We start from the raw sequence: 13,180 nt of genomic DNA, 5'->3' as shown, positions 1-13,180 counted from the left end.
ACCACACCTGGCTAATTTTGTATTTTTAGTAGAGATGGGGTTTCTTCATGTTGGTCAGGCTGATCTCGAACTCCTGACCTTAGGTGATCTGCCCTTTTCAGCTTCCCAAAGTGCTGGGATTATAGGCATGAGCTACTGTGCCTGGCCAGAATTATGGTGACTTCTAAAAAGGTCTGATTTCTTTCTTTAAGAGTTAATGGTTGTTGCCTGGGCAACATAGTGAGATGTTGTCTCTTTAAAAAAGTACAAAAAGTGTTAGCTGGACATGGTTGCTTGTACCTGTAGTCCTAGCTACGTGGGAGGCTGAAGAGGGAGCATTGCCTGAGCCCTGGGAATTGGAGGCTGCAGTTAGTTATGGTTGTGTCACTGCACTCTCGGCGAGGTGACAGAGTGAGACCCCCTTTCTTTAAAAAAAAAAAAAAAATTAGGCGTGGTGGCTCACACCTGTAATCCCAGCACTTTGGGAGGTCAAGGCGGGAGGATCACTTAAGGTCAGAAGTTCAAGACCAGCCTGGCCAACATGGTGAAACCCTGTCTCTCCTAAAAATAGAAAAATTAGCCTGGGTGTAGTGGCACATGCCTGTAGTCCCAGCTAACTGGGAGGCTGAGGCAGGAGAACTGCTTGAACCCGGGAGGTGGAGGTTGCAGTGAGTCAAGATTGCGTCACTGCACTCCAGTCTGGGCAATAGAGTGAGATTCTGTCTCAAAAAAAAAAAAAAGAAAAAAAGTAATGATCGTAAGCTGAAATAGTGTTTATAATACAATTTTGATCAATTTATAGAGTTCACTGTTTCTTCTTTTTTTTTAAGTGACAAGGTCTCTGTTACCAAAATAAAAAATAAATAAGTAAATAAATAAATAAATGATTTTGTATATAATCCACCTACAATTTTTTTTTTTTTTTTAGATGGAGTCTTGCTCTGTCACCCAGGCTGGAGTGCAGTGGCATGATCTTGGCTCACTGCAACCTCCACTTCCTGAGTTCAAACAATTCTCCCGCCTTAGCCTCCCTAGTAGCTGGGACTACAGGTGTGCACCACCACGCCGGACTAATTTTTGTATTTTTAGTAGAGATGGGGGTTTCGCCATGTTGGCCAGGCTGGTCTTGAACTCCTGACCTCAGGTGGTCCTCCTGCCTTGGCCTCCCAAAGTGCTGGGATTACAGTCATGAGCCACCGTGCCTGGCCACCCCCATGGATTTAATACTTCTGTTTTTTCTAATGTGAATTGTCAGTTTCATATTACTTGTTTATTTAAAGGGATTTAACATGCTTGCATAAGATCATAACCCTTTATGGTCAATCATACTGATTATATATTAGTATGTGATATTCTCTTTTATGCTAATTTTGATTTTTTAGCATGTAGAAATTTTTGAAGACCTTCAGAAAATTGTATTTATGGCCTTTCTTGGTGGGTAATATTTTCTGTGTTTCATTTGCTCTTCTTTACCAGGCACCCGACAGGAGGATCCTTTATTCGTCCGAACAAGGTAAATTTTGGAACAGACTTTCTTACTGCAATTAAGAACCGCTACGTGTTAGAAGATGGACCAGAGGAAGATAGAAAAGAGCAAATTGTTACAATTGGAAATAAACCTGTGGAGACTATCGGTTTTGACTCTATTATGAAACAGCAAAGGTAAGTGGAGTTTATAACGGCAGAGCTGACTTTTATGGTTTTATTAAGGTTCAGAATTGAAATACTCATGACTGTATATGGATGCTCATGACTTTGCTCCTAAACTGGTTTATGGTTCCACAGAAACGGAATCAAAATCTGAGGAATCCAAGAATTATTTAGGGAAATTAAAATTCTTATGTTAGCACAGGATTGGTAGATTTATCCAGTTTGCAATTGAAATATTTGTTGGCCCATTATTAGTATTCACATCATATTATCTCGTGTTGACTAAGTAACCAAGGCTGACGTTTGGGTTCTTTTCTATTTCATGGTGATGGTAAGTTGGGAATGGAAACAGCAGTCTGAATTGTTCCCTATGCTGTGGAGCGTGCTGGTGCCATCTGTTAATAGTAGGGAGTAGTTCTCACCTCGGGCTGCACATCTTCATCACCTGGGGAGCTGTGGAACATGCGGCATCCTTGGTCCCATCCCAGATCTGCTCAATCACAATTTTGGGATATGGGCTCTAATGCATTTTATTGTATTGTATTGTATTGTATTTTTATTTTTATACAGACAGGATCTTGCTATGTTGCCCAGGCTGGTCTTGAACTCTTGGGCTCAAGTGATCCTTGGCTTCCCAAAGCACTGGGATTACAGGCGTGAGTCACTGCACCCGGCCTTAAAATAATGCCCTTTAAAACTGCTGCACAAGAACATTCTCTTTTCTCTGAAACTGTATATTGTGACTTTGTACAAGGAGGCTTTCTAGTCATTCCAGTGAACTGCTTGAATCAAAGAGAGAGAAAGTTAGTATTTACACAAAACCAGTCATGGCTGCACAAGAACTGGCCAGGCCTTGCAGCTTCCTACTGTGGTGAGTGACTTGGATGAGGCATCTGGGTAAGGACCCCTGGTGGCCACTGTGAGGATAAATTTGTGGCCACTTGGAGGCCTGCAATATATTTTCTTTCAGTCTCTAAAAGAATTAAGCTATAGTTCTGTCCAAAGTAAATTTCTTTACTATCTTTTGTTATTGTTGTTATTAATAAAAGTGCACATGGGGACAATGTGGAAAATAAATACATTTCTTGGTACATCTACTCTTTAGCATACATGGCCCCCATTTAAAAAAACTCAGAATAAATCAAGAGTTTTAGAAAAAGGAACAAATGGACTGTTCTTTATAAAACAAGATACCTTTATTGTTGAGAATTTAGAAATTACAGATTGAACAAAAAAGTATCATGATTAATGCCACCACTTAGATATAAGTATCGTAAACGGGCTGGGTGCGGTGGCTTATGCTTGTCATCTTAGCACTTTTGGAGGCCGAGGCAGTTGGATCACTTAAGGCCAGGAATTTGAGACTAGCCTGGCCAACATGGTGAAACCCTGTCTCTACTAAAAATACAAACAATTAGCTGGGTGTGGTGGTACGCACCTGTAGTCCCAGCTGCTTGGGAGGCTGAGGCAAGAGAATCGCTTGAACCTGGGAGGCGGACGTTGCAGTGAGCCGAGATCGTGCCGCTGCACTCCAGCCTGGGTGACACAATGAGACTCTGTCTCAAAAAAAAAAAAAAAAAAGAAAAAAAAGACGTAACTATCATGAACAGTTTTTACTGTTTACCCTACTGATTTACTTGGATTTAAAGAACTACATGCTTCATAGGGTTAGAGTTCTTTGCTTTATTTTTTCCCATTTAAAATACAAATAGTCTGGGCAACATGGCAAAACCCTGTCTCTACAAAAAAAAAAAAAAAATAAATAAATGCAAAAATTAGCTGGGTGTAGTGGTGCATGCCTATAGTCCCAGCTATTTGGGAAGCTGAGGTGGGAAGATCACCTGAACCCAGAAGGTCAAGGCTGCAGTGAGACATGATTGCACCACTGCACTCCAGCCTAGGTGACATAGTGAGACCTTGTCTCAAATGACACACAAACCAAAAAAAAAAACCCCAAATATTTACATATCTCTTACCCAAAGGAAGCATTTTTTTAATTGGTTAATCTCTTTCAGAGAATATTATGGACTCTGAGAATATTAACAAATTGCAAATGGATTTTCGTCCCCTAGTTTATGAACAGCTATGTAACTCATGAATTTTTCTGTAAATGACCCTACTACTTGAGTATCATTGCATTTAATCATTAGCTAGTGTCTTTCTTGATTGAAAAGGTAAAATTTTAGAGATTCTGGAGCAATCTCATATGTTGGCTGGAGATTAGTCAATTCAGAAATTATGAGACAGCTTGGTGGAATGCAGCCGGTGTTGGAGTTAGGCTGGGTTCAGCCGCCAGCTAAGGCACTTTTGGCTCTGACAGAAGTTAGAGATAGCTGCTTATTGTTTCTAAGCCTCAGTTTCCTCAGTTACAACATAAAACCTAAGATATAAGTGCTGTTGTGAATAACAAATGAGATCCTACAATTAATGATAGCTGTCAGGAGTTGAAACCTCTACTTTAAGCCATTGTCTTATCTCGTCAATAAAATCCAGCTGACCAGCTTTGAGATCGTACCACTAAGAAGAGACTTACTCAATAAAGGAATAAAAAACAAATTAAAAAATCCATTATGTATGGTTTCTCTTGGAGATGGCTTTGGCTCTGGAGTGATGCTTGGACTGAGATCTGAGTCCTCATGCTTAGTGCCAAGTTGACCTGGCAAAGAAGGCTATTTTAAATTTTAGGGGGAAGGAGCGACATCTGTCGGACACAGTGCAAACTACAGTTTGAAGTAGTTGCCTGTTTCATGAGATTCCTGTAGTTCTTTTCAATGATGTCATAAGCCTACAAAGCTGGCTTTTGGGCAGTTGCCACGATAAAACGCAAGTATTTATGTACATCTATCATACATCAATAGAAATATTTGTTTTATAAAAAAGCAAGTATCTCTTAAATCAGTGTGGAACTGGAAATGGAGTTGGTGGCGTCCAGTCTGATTCCAGGGTTTGGGAAGTTGGGCAGTGCCCAGCAGACACTGAGTTGACAGGACATAAGTAATGATTAAGTTGTTTGGCCCTAACTACATACTTAATTGGAACTGTGAGGTATTTATTTTGGCCTAAGTACCATGAAAAAAATTACTGAAACCCTAAGGACCCTGTGGCCTGAGAAAGCTTGGGACCCTCTACCCTTGAATTCTGCTGCTGCCTTTTGTACCCTGGTTTTTCTTTCTTGTTTTTTTTTGTTTGTTTGTTTCTTGTTTTTTGTTTTGAGACAGAGTTTCGCTCTTGTTGCCCAGGCTGGAGCGCAATGGTGTGATCTTGGCTCACTGCAACCTCCACCCTCCCGGGTTCAAGCGATTCCCCTGTCTCAGCCTCCTGAGTAGTCGGGATTACAGGTGCCCCCCACTATGCCAGGCTAATTTTTGTTATTTTTTTTAGTAGAGACGGGGTTTCACCATGTTGGCCAGGCTGGTCTCGAACTCCTGACCCCAGGTGATCCGCCCACCTTGGCCTCCCAAAGTGCTGGGATTACAGGCATAAGCCACTGCCCCCGGCCATGTATTTGTTCTTTTGTGACTGGCTTATTTCACCTAGCATAATACACTCAAGGTTCATCCACATTGCGGCATATGTCAGAATTTCCTTCCTTTTTTTTAAGTTCGCACAATATTGCATTGTATATGTGTGCCACGTTTTGTTTATCCTTTCATTTGTTGATGGACACTTGGGTTGCTTCCACCTCTTGACTACCAGGAATAATGCTGCTGTGAACTTGTGCATATACCGTGGCCTTTTAGAGATGTGAAGTCTGAGGCACAGAGGTGCTAATTCACTTCTCCAAAGCCAAAGGAGATGGTGGAATTGGGATTTGAACCCAGGTGGTCTGGTTCCAGATTCTGTGTTCTTAGACATTATGTATGCGGATTCTTTTCATGAATAGAAAGCACAAGATTCTCTACACTTAACAAATGGCTGCTGGAAGTATCTGGTCATGCTGAAGCTGGGTGCGCTCTCTAGGAAGTACCTTAGGGAGGCTTTTACATGTGAGTGCAAGAAGCACTCCATAGCATGTACTTCTGCGTGGTTGGGAACAATCTAAATGTCAGCAGAAGAGTATGTACATTCCTTGTGGTCTGTTCATATAACAAACACTGTAAGGTGTGAAGATGAATGTCCTGGAGCTCCATGTGTCACCGTAGCAAAATCTCACCACTGAACAATAGACTGTTGAGGAAAAAGTCAGGTGCAGAAGGTTCTGCGGAGTAGAATACCATTTATATCAAGTTTCAGAATATTAAAAAATGCTGTAATTGTTTAGGGATATGGAAATATATGGTAAAAATATTAAGAAATGCTTAAGATTAAATAAACACCAAATGTAGTATAAGGCCCTGGGGAGGGCCGGGCGTGGTGGCTCACGCCTGTAATCCCAGAACTTTGGGAGGCGGAGGTGGGTGGATCACTTGAGGTCAGGAGTTCGAGACCAGTCTGGCCAAAATGGTGAAACCCCGTCTCTACTAAAAACACAAAAATTAGCCAGGCGTGGTAGCAAGCGCCTGTAATCCCAGCTACTGGGGAGGCTGAGGCAGCAGAATCACCTGAACCTGGGAGGGAGAGGTCGCAGTGAGTCTAGATTGTGCCACTGCACTCCAGCCTGGGCAACACAACGAGACTCCGGCTAAAAAAAAAAAAAAAAAGTTTACCCCTGGGAGTAGAGGGAGAATTGTGTTTGGAGAGGGCCCCAGAGGACTTCAGTTGCATTTGTAATATTTGTAGTGCTCTTTTTCTTTTTTTTAATGCTTTATTTCTTAATTTGGGTGGTGGTTAGTGGTATTTGTATATTATTTTTGGTACCCTTTTATATGTCTGAAATGTGTTTAATTTTTTAAAGGGCCAGTGGATAGCATACGTGCTTATGTATCCATGTGAACTCTGTTTTTCATGCAGTCAGCTGAGCAAGTTGCAAGAAGTTTCTCTGAGGAACTGTGCAGTAAGTTGTGCTGGTGAAAAAGGAGGAGTTGCTGAAGCATGTCCTAGTATCCTTTTCACCGAGAGCTTGTTATTGGAATCTGACTATGGATTTGATACCTGTGCCAGAGACTGCTAATTGCCTACCCATTGTCCAGTCTTAACAACTTCCTTCCTAATGCAGTTCAGTTTTGCTTGGTGTAGTTGGGGCCCAGATAAATTATTTACCTTCCCAGACCCCTTTGCTTGCAAGTTTGCCAGCATGTTGAGGTGGAAGTTTCTAGACCGGGCTCCTTGAAAGGGGGCACACTTGGCCAGGCGCAGTGGCTCACGCCTGTAATCCTAGCATTTTGGGAGGCTGAGGCAGGTGGATCTCTTGAGGTCAGGAGATCGAGACCATCCTGGCCAACATGGTGAAACCTGTCTCTACTAAAAATACAAAAATTAGCCGGGTGTGGTGGCGTGTGCCTGTAGTCCCAGCCACTCAGGAGGCTGAGGCAGGAGAATTGCTTGAACCCGCTAGGCGGAGGTTGCAGTGAGCTGAGATGGCGCCAGTGCACTCAGCCTAGAGACAGAACAAGACTTCATCTCAAAAAAAAAGAAAGGGGGCACACTTGGTTGGCCTCTGCCTTTTGCCTGTTGCTTTTACCCTTCCCCTGCCTTGAGCGGATGGAAAGCCCAGAGCTTTGGCAACTGTCTTACATGTGTGAAGAAAGCCATCCAGTACAGATTGGGAGAGCAGAGGAGAGGGAACCTGGGCTGCTGACTGTGTACTGGAAACCCAAGATGAATCTGCTTCAGCCCTGGTCTGTTTTCTCATGCAGTTCTTTTTTTTTTTTTTTTTGAGATGGAGTCTTGGTCTGTCGCCTAGGCTGGAGTGCTGTGGCATGATCTCAGCTCACTGTAACTTCTGCCTCCCAGGTTCAAGTGATTCTTCTGCCCTAGCCTCCCAAGTAGCTGGGATTACAGGTGCACGCCACCATGTCTGGCTAATTTTTTTTTTTTTTTTTTGAGACGGAGTCTCGCTCTGTTGCCAGGCTGGAGTGCAGTGGCGTGATCTCAGCTCACTGCAACCTCCGCCTCCCGGGTTCAAGCAATTCTCCTGCCTCAGCCTCCCAAGTAGCTGGGACTACAGGCGCCCGCCACCATGCCCAGCTAATTTTTGTATTTTTGGTAGAGACGGGGTTTCACCATGTTGGCCAGGATGGTCTCGATCTCTTGACCTGGTGATCCGCCCACCTTGGCCTCCCAGAGTGCTGGGATTACAGGCGTGAGCCACCACGCCTGGCCTCGTCTGGCTAATTTTTGTATTTTTAGTAGAGATGGGGTTTCGCCACATTGGCGAGGCTGGTCACGAACTCCTGACCTGAGGTGATTCCCCTGCCTCGGCCTCCCAAAGTGCTGAGATTGTAGGTGTGAGCCACACACCTGGCCTCATGCAGTTATTTTAGTGGGAAAGACTCTGGTTCTGTTTCATGCAGCTGAATGCAGTTTGTTATAATACCCCAACAGAGGCTCTTTATGAAGTTTGGAATCTCTTTTCTCTACCTTCTCTTATTAGTGTTATTTTTGTCATATATTTCTTTTTTGCCCGAAAGCAAAAATGTTGGAGGTAAGTTAAAAGAAAATTTCAAGGATGGGCATGGTGGCTCATGCTGGTAATCTCAGCATGGTAATCTCAGCATTGGGAGGCTGAGACTGGAGGACTGTTTGAGACCAGCCTTGGCAACATTGCGAGACCTTGTCTCTATAAAAAATTAAACAAAGCAAAACAAAACTGGGTGTGGTGGCATGTGCCTGTCATCTCAGCTACTCGGGAGGCTGCGGTGGGAGGACTGCTTGAGCCCAGGAGTTTGAGGCTGTGATGAGCCATGATCATGCCACTGTACTTCAGCCTGGAAGACCCCGTTTCTATTAAGAAATTTCCCATGGAGGCTGGGCGCAGTGGCTCATGCCTGTAATCCCAGCACTTTGGGAGGCCGAGGTGGGCGGATCACCTGAGGTCAGGAGTTTGAGACCAACCTGGCCAACATGGTGAAACTCCATCTCTACTAAAAATACAAAAATTAGCCAGGCATGGTGGTGCATGCCTGTAATCCCAGCTACTTGGGAGGCTGAGGCAGGGAGAATTGCTTGAACCCGGGAGGCGGAGGTTGCAGTGAGTGAGGTCATGCCATTGCATTCCAGCCTGGGTAACAGAGTGAGACTCTGTCTCAAAAAAAAAGAAAGAAATTTCCCATGGAAACCAAATAGACTTTCTTTAACTTTAAAAGGTCTTTTCCCAATTCATTAAGTCTGTCTGATCTGTACATAATAACTTTTGCAAAAAATACCAGTTTTGATCAGTTTTTTTCTGAGTGAAGAGATGCCAGGTGAAGTAGCTCTCTTTGGCAAAATGCCCCGACAGTGCAGTGAAGGAAATTAGATCAGACCTCTCTCCATCTGTGTGTCTGAGGGTTCAGTTCCCTTGGGGGAAACAGTCTGGGGGTCTGTTGGGACCTGTGGTAGCTGCACAGGTCTCTGCCTGTCTCTGCCAGTCTCTGCCCCTGAGCAGCCTCCTCCGTTGACCCCAGTGTGCTGCAAATATGAGGTCATTTTCAGAAGTAGGCAGCTGGAGTGAGGGGAATTGAAGAGGATGCAGAAAAGAGTTTGCTGAGGAGCCAGTGCCACAGCAGTGTCAGAGCATTCTGCATTCTGCCTGGCCTATTCCTAAACTATTTCAGAAGATTGGTAATCGGGCTGTGTACAGTGGCTCATGCCTGTAATCCCAGCACTCTGGGAGGCCAAGGCGGGTGGATCACCTGAGGTCAGGAGTTCAAGACCAGCCTGGCCAACGTGGTGAAACCTTGTCTGTACTAAAAATACAAAAAATTAACTGGGTATGGTTACGGGCGCCTCTAATCCCAGCTACTCAGGAGGAGGCTGAGGCAGGAGAATCACTTGAACCTGGGAGGCAGAGATTGCCGTGAGCCGAGATCACACCACTGTGCTCTAGCCTGGGTGACAGAACAGGACTCCATCTCAAAAAAAAAAAAAAAAAAACGGCGGGGGCCAGGTGTGGTGGCTCACGCCTGTAATTCCAGCACTTTGGGAGGCTGAGGCAGGTGGATCACCTAAGGTCAGGAGTTTGAGACCAGCCTGGCCAACGTGGTGAAACCCCATCTCTACTAAAGTACAAAAATTAGCCAGGCATGGTGGTGGGCGCCTGTAGTCCCAGCTACTTGGGAAGCCGAGGCAGGAGAATCGCTTGAACCTGGGAGGCAGAGGTTGCAGTGAGCCGAGATCGCGCCATTGCACTCCAGCCTGGGCGACAAGAGCGAGACTCCGTCTCAAAAAAAAGGGCAGATGTGGCGGTAAATGGGTTTGGAAGTGCTGGCTGTTGGGTTGCTCAGAGCTGTCAGCAGTGTCCTGAAGAATCAGCATGTTGTTTGTTTATACTGCACTTTTCTGGAGAAAAATGTCCCCCAGGACACGAAGAAATGAGGTTTCACGAAGATAATCAAGTCATGATTGGTATTTGCAGATACAGTGATAAATGTCTTGCAGCTCCCGATTGAATTCTCGCCAGAAGTTGAAGTATTGCTTTGGGTGCTTAATCCAGTCATCCTTTTTTGGGTTGGTCTGTCTTTGAGGTTATTTACTCTACCAGAACTCGAGGCAGTGGGAGAGCTGCAGACCCGGGTGTGTCAAATCTGAGGGCACTTCCAGGCGAGGGGATGAGCTTCCTCCTCATGACCTGCGGAGGAGAGTCTGTGCCCAGGTGCTTGGCCTGTGCTTTCACGGGGTCTCCTTGAACAGTGTGTGTGGGAGGGGCGACCACATATTGACAGCTGTTGTTCGTGGTTGATTTCGGGATGTAGGTGGTCTGTGTGCTCTGTACAGACCTTAGAAACAATAACTCTAGGCTACATAATGGGAAGCAGCAGTGAGGGAAGTGTGATTAGACTTAAATCCTTCCTCAGCAGCCTAACAGCCGATTTAGTGGGGTTAATGGAAACACAGGGTGGCCAAAGTGTCACCCAGAGGCCGAGAAAGCACCCCTCGCATGAGCCTGTGTTAGGCGGTGTCAGGAAGCCAGGGCAGCCGAGAGGAGGCTGAGGAGGAGGGGCGGAGGAGCAGTTTACAGAAGCCATCATGCAGGTGTGGGCCCAAGGGCGGAGAAGGAGCCCGAGGGGACCTGGAGGGTGTTTGCCGGGTCTGGAATTTTCGGCAGCCTGCACCGACTCTTTTCCCTTCCATTTGATGCGACGGCCACGGCAAAATCGAGGCTATTCTGCAGGTACTCATATTACCGGTTGAAATGCAACTGTTTACGAGGGTAGACCCCATTGTTAGCTCTTGGGCTGTAATAGTCCAGGCAGCTGGCAGGATTTGGGCATGGGTAGCTGGCGACCGGGTATGGAGTCATCCCTTTCTTCGCATCTTCTCTGCCGTCCTTCCCTTGTTCCTGACCTTCTTGCAGAGCTTCCTAATTGGTTCCTGCCTAAAATTATTTCCTTTCTAACCAATGCTTTGGAGTGATGCCACTGTTTTTGTAATGAAACTTTCTCCACGTTTTATGTATGTTTGATGACTCCCTGTTGCTTTATGGGGTGCAATGATATGGATTTTGGATCGAGGCTGACTTGGGTGTAACTTCCCACTTGTTCATTTGCACACAGTGACACAGCTCTGTGACTGCTGTGCCACCGTTTGTTCTGCTATGAGAAAGCAAAACAACCCAGCAATCAGCATAGTGCCTGGGTCTGGTTAGCAGTGGCAGCAGCAGTGCGGGTGGTGGCTGTCGCTGCTGCTGTTGTTATTACTGGATCTTAGAGCTCTTTTTTTTTTTTTTTTTTTTTGGAGATGGAGTCTTGCTCTTTCACTGGGCTGGAGTGCAGTGGCGCGATCTTGGCTCACCGCAACCTTCTGGCACCCAGGTTCAAGCGATTCTTCTGCCTCAGCCCCCTGAGTAGCTGGGACCACAGATGCGTGCCACCACGCTTGGCTGATTTTGTTTTTGTTTTTTTTTTCTTTTTTTGAGATAGAGTTTCGTTCTTGTTGCCCAGGCTGGAGTGCAATGGCATGATCTTGGCTCACTGCTACCTCCGCCTCCCAGGTTCAAGCGATTCTCCTGCCTCAGCCTCCCGAGTAGCTGGGATTACAGACATGCGCCACCATGCCCGGCTAATTTTGTATTTTTAGTAGGGACGGGGTTTCTCCATGTTGGTCAGGCTGGTCTCGAACTCCCGACCTCAGGTGATCCGCCCGCCTCGGCCACCCAAAGTGCTGGGATTATAGGCATGAGCCACAGTTCCCGGTCCGATTTTTGTATCTTTAGTAGAGACAGGGTTTCACCGTGTTGGCCAGGCTGGTCTCGAACTCCTGACCTCAGGTGATCCGCCCACTTTGGCCTCTCAAAGTGCTGGGATTACAGTCGTGAGCCGCTGCGCCTGGCCTGGATCTTAGAGCTCTTCTGTCGCTGGCCACTCCTCCTCAGTCGCTTCTGTGGGACCTTTCTCTGGTTGCAGAGTGTTGGGTGTACCCCAAGGCTCAGACTTGGGAGCCCTGGGCTTCTTGAGAGACCTTCTGGGGTATGGCTGGCACTCCTCCATGGCCTGCCCTCTTCCGCATCTGTCTCTCCACCTGCAGCTTTGATACCTCTGTCTGGATGTCTCATAGCCATCATAGATTTAGCATGTCCAAAACTAAGACCCACGCCTGCTCATCCTGTAGTCTTTTCCCTCTTAATAAATGACAGTTCCAGTTGCACAGGCCACAGATCTTGGAGTTGTCCTTGACACTCCCTTTCTCCCATGCCCCACACCTAAATCCATTGGCAAATCCTGTGAGCCCCACTTCCAGAGTCAGACGCCCCCTCTGACGTGTTCTGCCCTCTCATGCTGCTGGTTTGCTCCGGCCTCCTGGAGACTCCCGGCCCTCCTTTGTTTCCCTGCAATTATGCTCAACTCAGAAGCACAGTGACTTTTACTGGATTTTTTTTGCTATTGTTTTGTTTTCTGACATAATATAGATCAAAGTCAAAGCAGAGTGATTTTTAAAGGGCCCAGGTCACCTGTCGCTGTTTCAAAGCCTCCAATATCTCCCGTTTCAAGCAAAGACTAGCACAGACTTTGAAGTGGCCTGCAAGGCCCTTTGTGATGTGGCCTGGCCCCTTGTTCCTTGTGACCTTGTTTCTAGTACCCCCAAGCCCCTCTGCTCCAGTCACACAGGCGCTGGCGGTCCCGGTCATAGGCTGAGCTCGTTCCCACCCCAGGGCCTTTTTGCTCTTGTCACTCCTCCGCCATGTGCTCCTCTCCCAGATGGCGTTCCCCCATTTCCCTCAGCTCTCTGCTCAGATGCCCTCTTAGAGGAGGTGGCCTTCCCTGGGCACTGCATATAGAACAGCCACACACCTTTCCTGCATGCCCTGCTCTGTCCCTGAGCACAGACAGGCCTGCCTGTGACACACTGTTGAGGCCCCTGTGTCGCGATCGTCTCTCCCCGATGACACTCTGCTTTGCTCACTGCGATGCTCCTGGCCCTAAATAATTACTTGCAGAATAGACGAGTGCATTGAATAATTTCCACACATACACATATTAGATGAGAGTGTAGCTCCTCCAGTAGCTGGCCCGGTCCTGCTGCAAGCTCCTCTGTC

The 13,180-nt window shown here is 46.3% G+C and overlaps 1 protein-coding gene across 7 annotated transcripts in view; it reads left to right on the top strand.

Moving 5' to 3' along the window:
- TBCE (tubulin folding cofactor E) overlaps nucleotides 1-13,180 on the top strand; it is a 127,598-nt gene that overhangs the window by 91,228 nt on the left and 23,190 nt on the right. For 4 of the 7 annotated variants that reach the window (XM_055099979.2, XM_063595534.1, XM_063595546.1 and 1 more), the window contains 2 exons: nucleotides 1,456-1,641; nucleotides 6,520-6,608. In XM_055099979.2, the coding sequence (XP_054955954.2) occupies nucleotides 1,456-1,641; nucleotides 6,520-6,608 (275 nt within the window). Of the gene's footprint in view, nucleotides 1-1,455; nucleotides 1,642-6,463; nucleotides 6,609-13,180 lie in introns of those variants that run through there. The other 3 variants (XM_034949362.3, XM_034949361.3, XM_063595552.1) reach the window with 2 other exon arrangements.

This window comes from Pan paniscus, chromosome 1, assembly GCF_029289425.2.
Source record: "Pan paniscus chromosome 1, NHGRI_mPanPan1-v2.0_pri, whole genome shotgun sequence".
Lineage (NCBI taxonomy): Eukaryota > Metazoa > Chordata > Mammalia > Primates > Hominidae > Pan > Pan paniscus.
This window is presented reverse-complemented; position numbering and strand designations above follow the sequence as displayed.